At 43.3% G+C, this 17,166-nt stretch overlaps 1 protein-coding gene across 3 annotated transcripts; it reads left to right on the top strand.

Annotated features, from left to right (window-relative positions):
* Positions 1–624: 624 nt before the first annotated feature.
* LOC126187162 (REPTOR-binding partner) lies at positions 625–15,227 on the top strand. Of its 3 annotated transcripts, none has more exons than XM_049928273.1 (4): positions 625–776; positions 7,888–7,981; positions 8,210–8,331; positions 14,334–15,227. In XM_049928273.1, exons 2-4 carry the CDS (start codon positions 7,891–7,893, stop codon positions 14,430–14,432), a joined length of 312 nt encoding a protein of 103 aa, XP_049784230.1. In that variant the 5' UTR covers positions 625–776; positions 7,888–7,890; the 3' UTR covers positions 14,433–15,227. The 3 variants fall into 3 exon arrangements, with proteins under 3 accessions (XP_049784230.1, XP_049784229.1, XP_049784231.1); XM_049928272.1 differs by lacking the exon at positions 625–776 and adding an exon at positions 783–974; XM_049928274.1 differs by lacking the exon at positions 625–776 and adding an exon at positions 1,125–1,320.
* The last annotated feature ends 1,939 nt before the right edge of the window (positions 15,228–17,166 follow it).

The raw sequence follows: 17,166 nt of genomic DNA, 5'->3' as shown, positions 1-17,166 counted from the left end.
CAATATGGTCTATGATAGAATACTGAAGCATTAAGTGAAAATTATGTAGATTTTACAATAACTGAACAGTGCTGTCAGCTACTCTGTGTGTAAGTAAGAACATAAATTGATTAAGTAATTATCATTTAATAAACGTTTTCTATGTGAAACGACTGTTTCTGATGTCGTTTCCTACGTATAACGAAAACACAATGGATGAGATAAGTGGACTGTGTATTTCCATATAAATATTGCGTCATATGTTTTTACATACACATTTTTGTTATGTACTTAAATGTTATGTCACTTTTCAGCAGTTTCCCCTACAAAATAGACCAGACACACCCATTATGATTTTTCTTTGGCCATTAATAATTTTAGTGGTAGTTCCTTAGTTCTGATACTGTATTCTGACTTCTTGTGTCATGGGTGGCATCTCATAACCTTACTTTCACCGTTCGGTACTGGGCTAGGCGAACTGACGTCGTGTTGAAATTTGTCTAATGTGAGCACTCCACCATTTGACGACGTCGCCTGACATTCATTTCCATTTATTCCTAGTGTGATTCGGCCTTCAGGTACTGTAATTCATTTCTTTTTGACAAGTAAGGTCTGCACTGTTTTCTGTTCAGTCAATATCATATTGACAACAGAATAATCCCCGTCAACGTTTCTAAAAGCAAGGTCCTGAAGAATTAATTCTGAACACCCATGTGCAAAGATGACGTGATAATCAGAGTGATTCCTGTAGCGAGTGAGGTGATAACTGCTTGTCCTTGATGTGGTGATCGTCATTCGTAAGTAATACACATATCTCTGTGTTAAAACGTCACGCTTATGAGAAAGATATTTGTTGTCTTTGTAGTTTTGACATATGAATTAAGTGTTCTTTGTTGTTACTTTAGTTACATGTTCTGTCATAGTGATATTCGGTAATGTGTATATGAATGGATTTCGAGGAGAAATATCTGGACCACCAAGAAAATGATGAAATGGTGAGAATGTAAGGTAGAAGTAGAATGAACAGGCAAATAATGTGGCTGTCTGCTAGGACGTGTTGATTTGTAGGTGGATAAACCTTTATCTGAAGTCGTAGCAGATCCGTAGAGGTGCTCTTCATTCTATCATCGAGCATCAAAGACAGGAGGATATATATTTTACGATATTTACCACAGAACTCATCATCACCATGCCACTTTAGTTAATCATATTGACAGGTGTGATCTGATAATCGTCGTGACGAGAATTACTGGATTACTACTATTTATATTGCGTGACGCACATTTTTAATAAACCACATCAAATTAGGATTAGTTGAGTTCGTGCCAGTAATTAACCTAAGTAAGTTCCAGAGATCATTGGCATATTTAATCAAAATGGTGTAGCTCGATATGTATGCATCTTGCACGGGTCGCGCGTGTATGTGTAGCTACTACTTGGTCATGAAAACATTTCTTTGTATCCTGATAAGTCCAGTTTAATTCAAATAGCATGTTAGTCTGTATGATTTCTCCTGTTTACAGTGTTTGCATAGATATGTACCTGTACCTTTTTTTTTATAGTGATGTTATTTGCCTATACGTACAGCTCTAGTTTGTGGGCACAAGTATTGACGGGTGCTATATTTGCTGCATGGGGTTAAGCTATGTCAGCAGTGTTTTAGGCTTACTATTTTAGATGCTAACAGCATGTCCCATGTTCATATTATGGCCTGCCTGAAATCCACTGTATTTCACATGGGTAGACAGCTCCACTGTATGGCTTAACGATGTAGGCATCCTCTTGAGTCCGATATTCTGGTGATAAGTAACTTTTCAGTTCAGTATCAAAACTTTTCAATTATCCAGTTGGGGAGTACCCAGGAGTATGTTATCAGAAAGAGCGTATCTGAAGATCTGTGGGTTAGAAAGTGAAATGTTAAATCTATTTATTGGGCAAATTTGTTAGAATGTTTGAAAACAGAAATGGATATGATATTACAGTGAAATCTGTGAAACATATGACAGAATCAGTTTTCAGGTCAGGCCAGTGCAGGCATATCAACATGATGACTTAAAAAATGCATTCATTAAATTAAAGGAGAAGAAAATTGGATTCTGATTGACTGGAATTTGACTGTAGGAAAAAGAAGATATGGAAGTCGCATAGTAGAATTTTGCACTAACCATAATTCGATTATTTCTAATATCTGCCTTGAGAATCATGAAAGAAAGTTGTTCATGTGTAGGGGACCTGGAGATTTCAAATTTCTGGATGGATTATATTGTAAATTTAGGCAACAGATTTTAAACTCCAAAACATTTCCACGAGCATTTATTCGCCCTGTCCATAATTTGTCTTGAAAATCGAAAAAAAAAAAAAATCTTAAGAAGCTACATAAAGATAATAAAAAGATGGGACCTTGATAAGTTGACACAGGCATAGTTTGATGATACTTTCACAATGAGTTTTAGGCAGCAGTTAACTTAAACGTGCAATGGAGGAGAGAACACAGCAGCAGCTAGACATGAGGTGTGCCAGAGAAAAGTGGTGGATAATGCATGGGATATTAAATTTTATTGCTGAGAGAAAAAAAAGCAGGCAGGAATAGCTAGAGAAGAAATGAGAAGCATGCAGGAGCATGATTGAGTGAGAAAATAAAATTTAGAGATCTTTGGGGAAAAGACAAGCACCTGTATGAATGTTATGAGCTCATATTGTAAGCTAGTAGTAAACAGAGTGGATGGCGGAAAGGCAGAAGGAATGTACAGGTGTAGCAGAGATTTATGAATGGAAAAATTCTTCAGGATAATATTATGAAAAGAGAACTATTCCAGTTCATATAAAAGATATGAAACATACCATCCAGATTTAGGTTTTGTGGTGTTTCCTTAAGTACCTCCTGCACATTTTCCTTCTCATCCTTACAAAACTGAGTTAATTGTAGATACCTAAGAACATTGATAGGAGATTAAACAGTAGCTTTTTCCACCAAATTAGGTGCTGGTCACTTGACTCGTTATATGGGGAAACAGGTTTCATTTGTACCCGTTATTTCATTAAATCAATTCAGGCAAATGCTGGAATAATTTGTTGGTAGGTCATGTCTGATTTGGTCTTCCATCCCTGTTCAGTTGTTCTATATCTGACAAATATACTGCGGTAGGGAATTGGACTATTCTACTTTTCATCTGGTTATTTATTAAACCCACAATAAGATTATAACGCTTGCAAGTTATGGAAAAATGTTGGAAGAAAGTATAAGAGAAATATGCTAAAGAGTCACTAATCGTATATATAATTCGCTAGTTAATCATCCTTTATTCAGGTAAGATTCTTCCAAATGGCAAAGTCACAGATTATCTTGGGGTGTTTTTGAATTGGTCATTTCTGATTGGTTCAGTTAGCCTCTGTCTTCTGTCATGAATTAGATTCCAAACGTCTCCACTGTACCTCATGGAGCTGATGCATGCAATACTGTTTATGATGATTCACTCGGATGCTGTTCTCGACATACCATTGTTGCGATTTCAGTGTCAGGTTTCATCCACCTCTCATCTGTTACCTGACAACACCACTATGGCACATGCTGCATGCATATTCATTAGTATCTTGCAGTCAACAGGTACACGTTAAACACAACTTGGTCACACCACAAGGAAAGGGGTAATGTGCATGGAGAAAGAAAACAGTTTCTGATCAGGCAGCTACGTAACTGTTAGGTCTGCTGACCAGAAATACCATAAGACCCTTCTGTTCATTAACAAGCTTGTTTAATTGTATCTTTATACTGGTTCTTGTATTTGCTTCTTATTGTAGACATTTGTTTCATGAATAAACTTTAACTTTTCCACACATTGCCTTTGACCACTGACATATCCCACTTTATTCAGAAGTTTCATCAGTGTTTTGACACACACATCTTAAGCAGCAAGTCATCTCTGTAAGTGAAAAATGAGTTGTTCAAGGAGTTTTGTTGGGGGAGGGGGGGGGGGGGCAGAAGTAGTCAAAATATGATATGCTGACAAATGGATACTAAGGCTGTTTTTTTGGCTAAGATTGTTTATTGAATATCGTATTGTTTATTGAATATCGTATTAAACATGCAAGTTTGTTTGGACTGTGCATTTATTATTCTGTTCTCCATGCATGATTGGACACTGCTTTTTATACATTTGTATGGTCTTAAATAAATCACAAATAAATGGTTACTTAATTAAAAAGATACTGCCATATCTCATTAATAGATTCCATTTTGTTCAGCTTGAAAATATTTATTTGTATCACTGCAAATACAGACAAGTCTTGTAATTGTGAACTTATCAGGTAAAGTCTAGTACAGGGCAGTGCTATCCATGGTACTTTCCCTGGGATAACCATCACTGAAAACATCACTCACACACAGACACACCTCTGTTATTTAAGAAGCAAAGACCTTATTCAGTTTCATAAATTATCTTCTCTGATGATACTTCAGACATTCCGCCAAGGGGCCAGGAGAAATTTAATTGTAGCAGCCATATCGTCACCCATAGCAGCAACCAAAGAACGGCTACTAAATTTTTTGGTGAGAACTGTACCTAATACCTGACAAAATAAACAACAAAAACTGTCAAATCATCAACAACATGTAGAAGTAGCAATTTCAAAACTGAAAACAAACCAGTATCCAATGACCAATGAACCTAAAACAGCTTGTCAATGCAACAGAAACAAAACTCCCAGTGGCACACTAACATCACTCAAAGAATTGAGAAACATAAATACCTCACCCTAGAGTGCACAATATGCTCTCTGCAAAATCAGTCCATTGCAAACATGACACAACTCAATAATGCAACACAACTGTTACTTTGAGGCAAAGCCGACATTGGTATCCCAGCTTTTGGTTGACCCCTTGGTTGGTAGTGTGCCATTTCATGTAGCCATTAGGAAGCTAGTTCTAAGTAACTTACAGTAAATATCTGCTGCCACATCTATCTTTTTCTGCTTTTTTTTATTTATTCTAATTGTATAACAAATGCCACAAAATAAGTTTGTCACTTTTGTGGAATTAGGGTCAAATGGAACGCACAGTCTATGGTGTATAGACAATTTGGATTTAGTTTCAGAATAAAGACTTGGTTGTGAAATTATTTAATGTCAATGGTGCGTTCCACCCTTTACAGGTATCATCAGATTGTCAACTAGTAATAGAGGAAGGGGTATGATCCTATCTTGCATGACTTAGCAGGTAAAATGAACTGAAGGTAATAGGAACTTGCATAAAAGCATCTGGACATGAAACCCATCTGTCATACAACTATATAAAACAGAAAAGTGGTGGAATGGTAAAGTACTCCATCTATCATTAAAACAAACAAAATGTAAGGTGGACCTAATTAAAGGAAAAGAAAACCACTAGTTCATCATCAAGAAGGTACAGAAAGCCGCAGAAATTTCATCAACATATCACATATTATTTTGAACGCACCAAGTGATATCCCCATGGTAGCTCAAAATAAGGCCACGCTTGCAAAAATGAAGGTGGTATGATCGGTTTTATTGTTTTTATAGATAATCGGGTGATGTCCTGAAGGGTTGAAACACATCATTGACATTAAATAATTTTGCAGCCAAGATTGTTTTTATTTCGAAATACATTGGAAACTTGTTGCTGTACCACTCTGCCATGGAGTGGAATAATTTTTATTTAGATTTTTCACAATTATGTATATGCATTGCTAAACAAACTTTTGTTGTGTGCCATGTGCTGCTCCTCTTGTCTTGTACTTAAAATCAACTGTTTACATTCTCTTCTTTCCATGCCCTTCTGTTTGTTGCATCATACAATGAGCCAACATTCCACTCCAAACATGTAAATAATGGCACTGCCTTTTCAAGGACTCAATTGTTTCAGGTTATTAATTAAATTCACAAATATAACAGGAGGGGAGAGTTGACTATTCTCTCCTGATTATGACTCGGGCATAAATAAGTGAAGTTCACAGGTACAAATTTATCATAGCTATGAATTATCAGACAAAGAGCAGACATTCTTTCAAAAATACTTGAAAGCTGTTTGTTCCTAAAACTCCTTCATACTACTTGTAGCATTTGTAAATGTTTAAACTTGGAGGTAAAAAACCTGATGAAATTTGGATTACTGGTAGAGGAAGATGATCCATGTATGGAAGGTGTTACATTTTGTCTAAGTATGAAAACAAAAGAAGTATCTTCAGTGACCCAGTCAAAAGTTTCAGTAAAATGTTAGCTCTGTTGAGTTGTCCATATTAGAATTTTGAGGTTTTGGGGTAGGGGATCATCAAAGACACAACCACTTTCTCGAACGCCTGGAATCCTTACCCAATCTGTTACCTCCAGAAACCATCCTTGTAACCATTGAGGGCCAGACATACCAACAATTAAAGGGAACAGCCATGGGTACCAGGATGGCTCCCTCGTATGCCAACCCATTTATGGGTCGCTCAGAGGAAGCCTTCTTGGTTACCCAAGCCTGCCAACCAAAGTTTGGAACAGATTTATTGATGACATCTTTATGATCTGGACTCACAGCGAAGAACTACTCCAGAATTTCCTCTCCAACCTCAACTCCTTTGGTTCCATCAGATTCACCTGGTCCTATCAAATTCCATGCCACTTTCCTTGACGTTGACCTCCGTCTGTCCAGTGGCCAGCTTCACACATCCGTCCACATCAAACCCACTAACAAACAACAGTACCTCCATTATGACAGCTGCCACCCATTCTATATCAAATGGCCCGTTTCCTACAGATTAGTTCTTCGTGGCAAACGAATCTGCTCCAGTCCTGAATCCCTGAACCATTACACCAATAACTTGAAAACAGCTTTCGCACCCTGCAGCTACCCTCCCAACCTGGTACAGAAGCAAATAGCTAGAGCCACTTCCTCATCCCCTCAAACCCATAACCTCCCACAGAAGAACCCTAAAAGTTCCCCACTTGTGACAGGATACTTTCTGGGACTGGATCAGACTCTGAATGTGGCTCTCCAGCAGGGATACGACTTCCTCAAATCCTGCCCTGAAATGAGATCCATCCTTCATGAAATCCTCCCCACTCCACCAAGAGTGTCTTTTCGCCTTCCATCTTAACCTTCTTAACCTCTTGGTCCATCCCTATGAAATCCCCAAACCACCTTCCCTAACATCTGGCTCCTACCCTTGTAATTGTCCCTGGTGTAAAACCTGTCCCATGCATCTTCCCACCACCACCTACTCCAGTCCTGTAACCCGGAAGGTGTACACGATCAAAGGCAGAGCCACATGTGAAAGCAACCGTGTGATTTACCAACTGACATGCCTACACTGTGTAGCCTTCTATGTGGGAATGACCAGCAACAGACTGTCCATTCGCATTAACGGACACAGGCAGAGAGTGTTTGTTGGTAATGAGGATCACCGTGTGGCTAAACATGCCTTGGTGCTTGGCCAGCACATCTTGGCACAGTGTTACACCATCTGGGTTATCTGGATACTTCCCACTGACACCAACCTATCAGAACTCCGGAGATGGGAACTTGCCCTTCAATATATTCTCTCTTCCCATTACCCACCAGGCCTCAACCTCCGCAAATTTCAAGTTGCCGCCCCTCGTACCTCACCTGTCATTCAACAACATATTTGCCTATGTACTTCTGCCTCGACTGACATCTCTGCCCAATCTCTTTGCATTTACATATGTCTGCCTGTGTCTGTATACGTGTGAATGGATATGTGTGTGTGTGTGTGTGTGTGTGTGTGTGTGTGTGTGTGTGTGTGCGCGCACTAGCAACTTGTAAATTATTAAGTGTACATATGTGAAGCTCAAATATCCTTTTCTGATAATGTTTTGAATTGTAGAACACTTAATACCATTGTTGTAGATGCAAAAATTATTTGTAAATTTCTTATATTTTTATTTATCCAGGAAATGAATCGGTGTGAACGTAAAGAAGGTGGTAAGCGTGGTCGGAAGCCTGGTAGGAAATCAAGTGACAAAATTGATGTGAAAGCAAAATTAGGTGAGACAGAATTTTGATCCCTCATTTTTGGACATCATAGAGATACCTGTAAAATATTGTCCCTTTCTGTATCATAGTTTTTTTATTGATCATACATATTTCACAGAAACTTAAATTGCATTTAGTCATGAAATTACTCACTAAACACAGTGGAGATGAATTATATTTGGATTAACATGGTTGTCGCTGATTGCACTTTCTTTTCTTTGCTATCTGTATGGTTTTTAGAGCGAAGCAGACAAAGTGCAAGAGAATGTAGAGCAAGGAAAAAATTAAGATACCAGTACTTAGAAGAACTTGTGGCTGACCGGGAAAAGGCTGTTCTTGCACTGCGGAAGGAACTTGAAAAGGTAAGGAATGCCATTATCCTCTGTGTTCTCTTCTCTTATAAATGAGAGCCTTCCTTCCTATAGGAAAATAAACCAAAATTGAAACAACCATTTAATTTGTTGTTGACTGAATAACAAACCTGGCTAGCAGTTACTTCATACTTTTCACCATGTCATTAGACATTATTTATATAGGGCAAATCATCTAAAACTTGCATCACAAATATTGTAGAAATGGAGAGTTGTATTGATGTGCGATTTTTGGAGAATGGGTTGATAGCCAGGGGCTCATATTGTTAGCCGATCAACACTTAGAAAGTGTATTTTTGTGCAAAAATAAACTTTCTTGAATAGGAAAATGCCTATTGAACTTAATATACTAAAAGTCAGTGGTGTTTATTGCAGGATTCTAGCAAATAAGATGTTTGAGAGATTGCATTTTCAAAATACAATCTTCTAAACATCTTACACTAGAATCATGTTTTCACTCAACACTTGTACAATACCTGTGATAGGACAACCAAAGAATGACATTAGTGCATGTACTAGTTACGTGGATTCTGACCAGTAATGAGACCAGTGACCCTAACAGGTTGTGTTCAAAATAACCACCAGCAGCGACAATACATGCTTTGTCTGGTATGGAATGACTGCTTACACATGCTAGGGTTTCAGCAGTGATGTCTGAGCAGGCTGCAGTAGTACGTTATTGCACATATTGTCAGGTGTAGTTCGTATATCCTTGTAGACAGTGTCTTTCATCTTTCCCCTCAGAAAGTGTACAGACATCAAATCCAGGGAACAGGCTGGCCAAGGTACAGGTCCTGTGTCCAATCCAATGATTTGGAAACCAAAGACCTGCAGTAGTACTTCATGCACTATGGGCTGGACTGCCATCATGTTGTTACTACAGGTTCCTCCTAGTCTGCAGAGGAATGTCCTCTAGCATCCATGGTAGATGGTCAGTTTGGAGGCTGTGATACTTGGCATGTTGAGTGTTCCATCTACGAAAATTGGGCCTGTGACGTGATGGGTCACTATCTCACACCACATGTTTACACTCCATGGACATTGACATTCCACCTGACAAATCCAATGGGGGTCGTCAAAAGACCAATAGTGCCTGTTCTGTCAGTTTACTTGGCTGTGATTGGTAAATGTGGCTTCATCACTAAACAAGATGCTTAATACGTCTGCAGTGTCCTGTCTTAATGCTCATGTACAAACCTTAACATGATTCTCATAACTGTTTCCATGCAGCTGTTGATGGAGAGAGATGTGATAGGCATGGAACTTATCAATGGAGAATGTATAGAATACTTGCCTGATTCATGCCACTTCCTTGTGTGGTTGCGTTAGAGCTAATGTGCAGATCAACTGCAACAGCAGCAAGAATATTAATTGCCCCTCTTCTGTCGCCGCTTGTTTTTGCTCCTGTCGGTCGCCGCTTGTTTTTGCTCCTGTCGGTCGCCGCTTGTTTTTGCTCCTGTCGGTCGCCGCTTGTTTTTGCTCCTGTCGGTCGCCGCTTGTTTTTGCTCCTGTCGGTCGCCGCTTGTTTTTGCTCCTGTCGGTCGCCGCTTGTTTTTGCTCCTGTCGGTCGCCGCTTGTTTTTGCTCCTGTCGGTCGCCGCTTGTTTTTGCTCCTGTCGGTCGCCGCTTGTTTTTGCTCCTGTCGGTCGCCGCTTGTTTTTGCCCCTGTCGCTGTCGGTCGCCGCTTGTTTTTGCCCCTGTCGCTGTCGGTCGCCGCTTGTTTTTGCCCCTGTCGCTGTCGGTCGCCGCTTGTTTTTGCCCCTGTCGCTGTCGGTCGCCGCTTGTTTTTGCCCCTGTCGCTGTCGGTCGCCGCTTGTTTTTGCCCCTGTCGCTGTCGGTCGCCGCTTGTTTTTGCCCCTGTCGCTGTCGGTCGCCGCTTGTTTTTGCCCCTGTCGCTGTCGGTCGCCGCTTGTTTTTGCCCCTGTCGCTGTCGGTCGCCGCTTGTTTTTGCCCCTGTCGCTGTCGGTCGCCGCTTGTTTTTGCCCCTGTCGCTGTCGGTCGCCGCTTGTTTTTGCCCCTGTCGCTGTCGGTCGCCGCTTGTTTTTGCCCCTGTCGCTGTCGGTCGCCGCTTGTCTTTGCCCCTGTCGCTGTCGGTCGCCGCTTGTCTTTGCCCCTGTCGCTGTCGGTCGCCGCTTGTCTTTGCCCCTGTCGCTGTCGGTCGCCGCTTGTCTTTGCCCCTGTCGCTGTCGGTCGCCGCTTGTCTTTGCCCCTGTCGCTGTCGGTCGCCGCTTGTCTTTGCCCCTGTCGCTGTCGGTCGCCGCTTGTCTTTGCCCCTGTCGCTGTCGGTCGCCGCTTGTCTTTGCCCCTGTCGCTGTCGGTCGCCGCTTGTCTTTGCCCCTGTCGCTGTCGGTCGCCGCTTGTCTTTGCCCCTGTCGCTGTCGGTCGCCGCTTGTCTTTGCCCCTGTCGCTGTCGGTCGCCGCTTGTCTTTGCCCCTGTCGCTGTCGGTCGCCGCTTGTCTTTGCCCCTGTCGCTGTCGGTCGCCGCTTGTCTTTGCCCCTGTCGCTGTCGGTCGCCGCTTGTCTTTGCCCCTGTCGCTGTCGGTCGCCGCTTGTCTTTGCCCCTGTCGCTGTCGGTCGCCGCTTGTCTTTGCCCCTGTCGCTGTCGGTCGCCGCTTGTCTTTGCCCCTGTCGCTGTCGGTCGCCGCTTGTCTTTGCCCCTGTCGCTGTCGGTCGCCGCTTGTCTTTGCCCCTGTCGCTGTCGGTCGCCGCTTGTCTTTGCCCCTGTCGCTGTCGGTCGCCGCTTGTCTTTGCCCCTGTCGCTGTCGGTCGCCGCTTGTCTTTGCCCCTGTCGCTGTCGGTCGCCGCTTGTCTTTGCCCCTGTCGCTGTCGGTCGCCGCTTGTCTTTGCCCCTGTCGCTGTCGGTCGCCGCTTGTCTTTGCCCCTGTCGCTGTCGGTCGCCGCTTGTCTTTGCCCCTGTCGCTGTCGGTCGCCGCTTGTCTTTGCCCCTGTCGCTGTCGGTCGCCGCTTGTCTTTGCCCCTGTCGCTGTCGGTCGCCGCTTGTCTTTGCCCCTGTCGCTGTCGGTCGCCGCTTGTCTTTGCCCCTGTCGCTGTCGGTCGCCGCTTGTCTTTGCCCCTGTCGCTGTCGGTCGCCGCTTGTCTTTGCCCCTGTCGCTGTCGGTCGCCGCTTGTCTTTGCCCCTGTCGCTGTCGGTCGCCGCTTGTCTTTGCCCCTGTCGCTGTCGGTCGCCGCTTGTCTTTGCCCCTGTCGCTGTCGGTCGCCGCTTGTCTTTGCCCCTGTCGCTGTCGGTCGCCGCTTGTCTTTGCCCCTGTCGCTGTCGGTCGCCGCTTGTCTTTGCCCCTGTCGCTGTCGGTCGCCGCTTGTCTTTGCCCCTGTCGCTGTCGGTCGCCGCTTGTCTTTGCCCCTGTCGCTGTCGGTCGCCGCTTGTCTTTGCCCCTGTCGCTGTCGGTCGCCGCTTGTCTTTGCCCCTGTCGCTGTCGGTCGCCGCTTGTCTTTGCCCCTGTCGCTGTCGGTCGCCGCTTGTCTTTGCCCCTGTCGCTGTCGGTCGCCGCTTGTCTTTGCCCCTGTCGCTGTCGGTCGCCGCTTGTCTTTGCCCCTGTCGCTGTCGGTCGCCGCTTGTCTTTGCCCCCGTCGCTGTCGGTCGCCGCTTGTCTTTGCCCCCGTCGCTGTCGGTCGCCGCTTGTCTTTGCCCCCGTCGCTGTCGGTCGCCGCTTGTCTTTGCCCCCGTCGCTGTCGGTCGCCGCTTGTCTTTGCCCCCGTCGCTGTCGGTCGCCGCTTGTCTTTGCCCCTGTCTCCTGTCGCTGTCGGTCGCCGCTTGTCTTTGCCCCTGTCTCCTGTCGCTGTCGGCAGCCGCTTGTCTTTGCCCCTGTCTCCTGTCGCTGTCGGCAGCCGCTTGTTCCCCCCCCCCCCCGCCGGTCGCCGATTGTTTCCCCCCCCCGGCGGTCGTAGCTTCCCCCCCCCCTGCGGTCGCCGCTTGTTTTTTATTTCACCCCCCCTCCCTCCGGCGGTCGCCGCTTGTTTTTTTTTTTACCCCCCCCCCCTCCCCCCCCCGGTGGTCGCCGCTTGTTTTTTTTTCACCCCCCCCCCTCCCCCCGGCGGTCGCCGCTTGTTTTTTTTTTCACCCCCCCCTCCCCCCGGCGGTCGCCGCTTGTTTTTTTTTTTCACCCCCCCCCTCCCCCCGGCGGTCGCCGCTTGTTTTTTTTCACCCCACCCCCCCCTCCCCCCCCGGCGGTCGCCGCTTGTTTTTTTTTCACCCCCCCCCCCCCCTCCCCCCGGCGGTCGCCGCTTGTTTTGATCTTACACTACCACTTTCACATAACTGTTTGAGGAGGTTGATAAATGATTGTTGAGATGGTTGATGTCTGTTGTGATATCTGCAGCATACATCATACAAGAATGAACTTTCTTGTTCCTACATTCTCCATACACATGAGATGTGGCTTTTTCTGCAATGGTGAATCCCATTGTCCACTCATGACCTGCTGCTTGCACTGTCACACCCTGACTAGCAGCACGAAGAAGTGCCAGTACGGAAACTTTTCAAAACATGGTAGCTTGTAAATGAGTGGCTCTAGGCTCGTGCAGTGAACTCACCGACATTCTAATTGACCATACTTCTAGTTTGTTAATGTCAAAAGGCATTGTTCCATTAAAAAATGTGTGTTTGCACAGAAAATACACAATCTGTCTGTCTGGTTAACAATACGGGCCCCTTACTACCAGCCCATTGTGTGAAAATTGCTCATCAATAGCACTTTCCAGTGCAAAATTTACATGATTCAACCTGTTTATCTATTCCTGGAAAGAACTGAGAAACACTGTGCCAAGCTCAAAATCACTGTCAGAGATACTGACAAAGATACCTTCTTATGACAGTTGATTTTCCATATCTTGAAGCAGTCTGGCAGTCCACAAAGAATTGCTTTGGTTACTGAAAGGTAGAGCTTGCTGCAGAATGGTGTTTGGTACATTGCATGTGCCTCCTGAGTTATTGTAAATTCTGAGTATCTTTTGCAACACAGTCAGCTAGATGGAACGATAAGAGGTGCTCTCTGTTCAGTCCATTTTTAAACAAGTTTAAATTAATTTGATGTTACAAATGATGCTAACTGAAGTTGACTGAAGTCATGCTGTAAACTTGCCAAAAAAAAAGCTACTGTTGTAGGGCATGTTTCTTCTTGGCCCCGTAATCTGTTGAGAAAGTGGGAGCATGTTGTAACAGTTTTTATGAGGCACATGTTTTGTTCGATTATTAGAGAACACACAACTGCTATGGATGCTGCTCACAAATAACTCAAACGGAACAGTGAAAAATTGACTAGGCAGGTCGCACTGTCAAGAATACTGGCAAGGCTATAGTCCAGACACAGAAAATAAGATGTGCATATACACACAATGTAATTGGCACTAACAATTCCATGTAGTATTTTGTTACTGAGTTTCTTCTTCTTGCTAAAGATTTGCCTGCTGCAAAAATTTCTGGGCATTCATGTTTCATCAGTGTTTATTATGTTGTAATTATTTTGAACTGTTGCTTCCACTTTCATAAAAAAAAAATCAAAATCTGTTACTTTCAAACATTGCAACATAACTGCCTGCAACTGACTTTGATCTTGTAAATCTTTGAAAATATTTTAAGATCCAGTCTTGTGCACTGTAGATAACATAGCTCATTTAATTATATTGGATAAATTGTATATGTGCTTTCTGGACAAATTAATTTGTCATTGTTTGCTCAGGCTCAGATACACAAATGTTCATTAAGCTGTATCCTGAATGTTATTGAGAGTTCATTAAATTACTGTTGCTTACATTTTATTTATGTGTGTGTTATGGCCATTCAGTTGGTGCTTTAAACCATTTATATGCTAAAATCTAAAGTTTCTTTAACTGCTGAATTGTTCATGTTGTAATAACAGTATGACGTTTTGTCGCATAGTTCATTATAAAGATTTAAATGATATCATTTGTAAACTTATTTGACAAGTGTGAAAAATAGTATACTGACAATATTTCCTGCCCTTTTTGTGGTTACAGTATAGATCGTGGGGAAAGGAACTAGATGAAGGCCGTATGCCAGAGGGCATGCAGGTACTTCTGGAGGAAATTGGAGCTGTGAAACAAGAAAAGTGTTGAACTTCAGTATGGACACAATTTTGAATATTGTGTATCTTTTTTGTACATATAAATGCATGATTGAGAATTTTTATGTGAAAATTATATAAATGTGGTTTTCAGTTTTTGAATGTTGATGTGTTCTGTACATATTGTTGTGTAAATCTGTCCACTGTACTCAAAAGGATGTTAATGTGTAAAGATATATGTAACATGATAGAGCATATTATCTACAGAAAAATAACCAACTTTTCTGCTTGATTCTTTTTTGGAAGATAAAAAAAGATGGCCAAGAAAGTGTCTTGGATATTAATATTTTTTGTAAACTTTTGATGTATTAACCAGGGAACAAAGAGCTGTTGTTGCCTTACATTGTCACATGTTCTCCTACAGCAAAAAACTCTCTCTCTCTCTCTCTCTCTCTCTCTCTCTCTCTCTCTCTCTCTCTCTCTCTGTGTGTGTGTGTGTGTGTGTGTGTGTGTGTGTGTGTGTGTGTGTGTGTGTGTGTGTGTGTGTGTGTGTGTGTGTGTTTTGTTTTGCTTGGAGAAAATAAATGTGCATCATATTACTGTGCAGATAGTCAAAGTAACTGTAAAAATATGTCATGAAAATACATTCCTTTTGATTGGAATACACTGAACTGGCTTTGGCAAATTAATATATATGTCCGTTTAATCAGGTATTGTGCCTTGTTTGTCATTCAATACACCTTGATTCCTCAGTGACAGCTAATGGGCTTACTTACTGTTCCTTGAAAAGAAACTTTTAAATGTAGGCTTAAGTGCTTTACCAATAAAGAACAGAACAGCTAAAAAATAGTTAAATCTGGCTGTGGACCGTGTTTCTTACTTCACTTCTAATATTAACATGTTGACTGCCCTAGCTTGCCAGTACACACAGCAGAGTCTTACGTGCGACATGGACTTGATCTGGTGGTGAAACTTCCATCACTATGTGTGACAATCAAAGTGTTAATCTCAAATATTTCTGACCATGTGAGTGGGATTATAATGGAAGATGCATTCCCCTCACAAGAACAACGTTTACGTAATTGACTTCCTGCCTCATGAGAATGTAAACATGTTGGTACATAGATGTAAATGATTTACCTGGAATATATTTAATGTACGTTAATCTTTGTTTGTGTTCAAAGCATACACCTGGTTTTCCACTTTGCTATGCTCATCCGTATTAAAACAGATGACCTGATTTTAGTCCTATCCATTCAGTTTTGTCACATTTCTTGTAACCTTTTCTCATCATGTTCGATATTGTTTAATGTCTTTTACAACTCTAACATATCTTCCATGCAGTTTTTTTATCCCTGATTTAAAGCATAAAAATTAGTGGGTTGTGAAGATCCATGTTATTGTTTATTCTGCTAAAATTCACATAGTATTATGCAGCTAAGTATGTTCTATGGCGTGAAGCCTCTGTCCACTGCTCCCAAAAGCCTTTCACCTGGGCTGGAATACTAATGTCCCATGAGCCCTGCACGTGGTAGTAAGACCTACGAATGATGCACTAATCCACTAGTTAAAGAAGTTTGCGAAGATGTGTGTATAGAGTTAACCTTTGGCAGAAAGACGTTCACAGCAGTCTAAGCTTATAACTTTGTTCCTTAGTCTCCAATCCCAGGATCAACAGAACCAAGTAGAGAAGTTGGCATTTTGTATGTCGTGCTACATCCCTCTGTTACAAGCAGACATGTCAGATGATGATGTCCCCCTGCGGGTCCGGGGGTTAGAATAGGCCCAAGGTATTCCTGCCTGTTGTAAGAGGCAACTAAAAGGAGTCTTACAGGTTTCAACCTTTATGTGATGGTCCTCTGTAGGGTTTGACCTCCATTTTTCAAAATTTCCCTGAACAGCGAACCAATTGGGGAAGGGCCCCTTACATGGTGCATAGTGTCCATGAGGCGCTGAGACCTGTCACATCCTTCGTCGACGTCGATCTGCACTTCAGCTCATTCTCCAGCTGTTGGGCGAGGTCACCCTCCTGGGTGCATATTTTTCCATCAACTGTGCAGTACATTTTCTGTGCTGATGATAATGGATTTGCTTGTTTGGCTGCACCTAATATCCAACATAGTAGCCAGTCTGTTGTGGTGGGGCTGCCATGTACCCTGTTGGTTGTAGCCCCCTGACCACACAGGGATAGCTCTGCTGATGCATGCGCCGTTAACTCCCCACGTATGCTGAGGAGTAGATGCCAGTCACCCTGGGGCATCGGGACTCCCGGCAATGGCCATCTTGCCAGGTGGCCTTTGCTGCAGCCGAGTGGCACCCGTGGGGAGGCCCCCTGGTCGGAGTGGGTGGCATCAAGGCAGGTGACGCGCTATGAAGCGTAGTGCATCATCTCTTGCTGGTGGTCAAACACCAGCCGTCCTCAAGCATTCATGGGCTCAACGCAACGCACAGAAGTATGACCCCAAATTGTTACCCACCCTGGCCACACCATGGGAGGAACTTCAGGCTAAGGATGACGGTGGCTCTTATTTGCCCTGGAACCTTGTATGTTCGAGAGCTGATGGAGAATCTTTCATGATGATGAAGCCTCAGTTTTTTGTTGAGCATTTAGAGGAGAAGTTTGGGAAGGTGGAGGGCTTATCCAAAATGAGATCTGGGTCAGTCTTCATCAAAACAGCATCCTCTGCCCAGTTATGGTTCTTGCTCACTTGTGACAAGCTGGGGGGTGTTTCTGTAACAATCACACCCCATAAGAGCTTAAATATGGTCCAGGGTATCATATTTCA

This window comes from Schistocerca cancellata, chromosome 1, assembly GCF_023864275.1.
Source record: "Schistocerca cancellata isolate TAMUIC-IGC-003103 chromosome 1, iqSchCanc2.1, whole genome shotgun sequence".
Classification (NCBI taxonomy): domain Eukaryota; kingdom Metazoa; phylum Arthropoda; class Insecta; order Orthoptera; family Acrididae; genus Schistocerca; species Schistocerca cancellata.
Note: the sequence above shows the minus strand (reverse complement) of the source record. Positions and strands in the feature narration are given on the sequence as shown.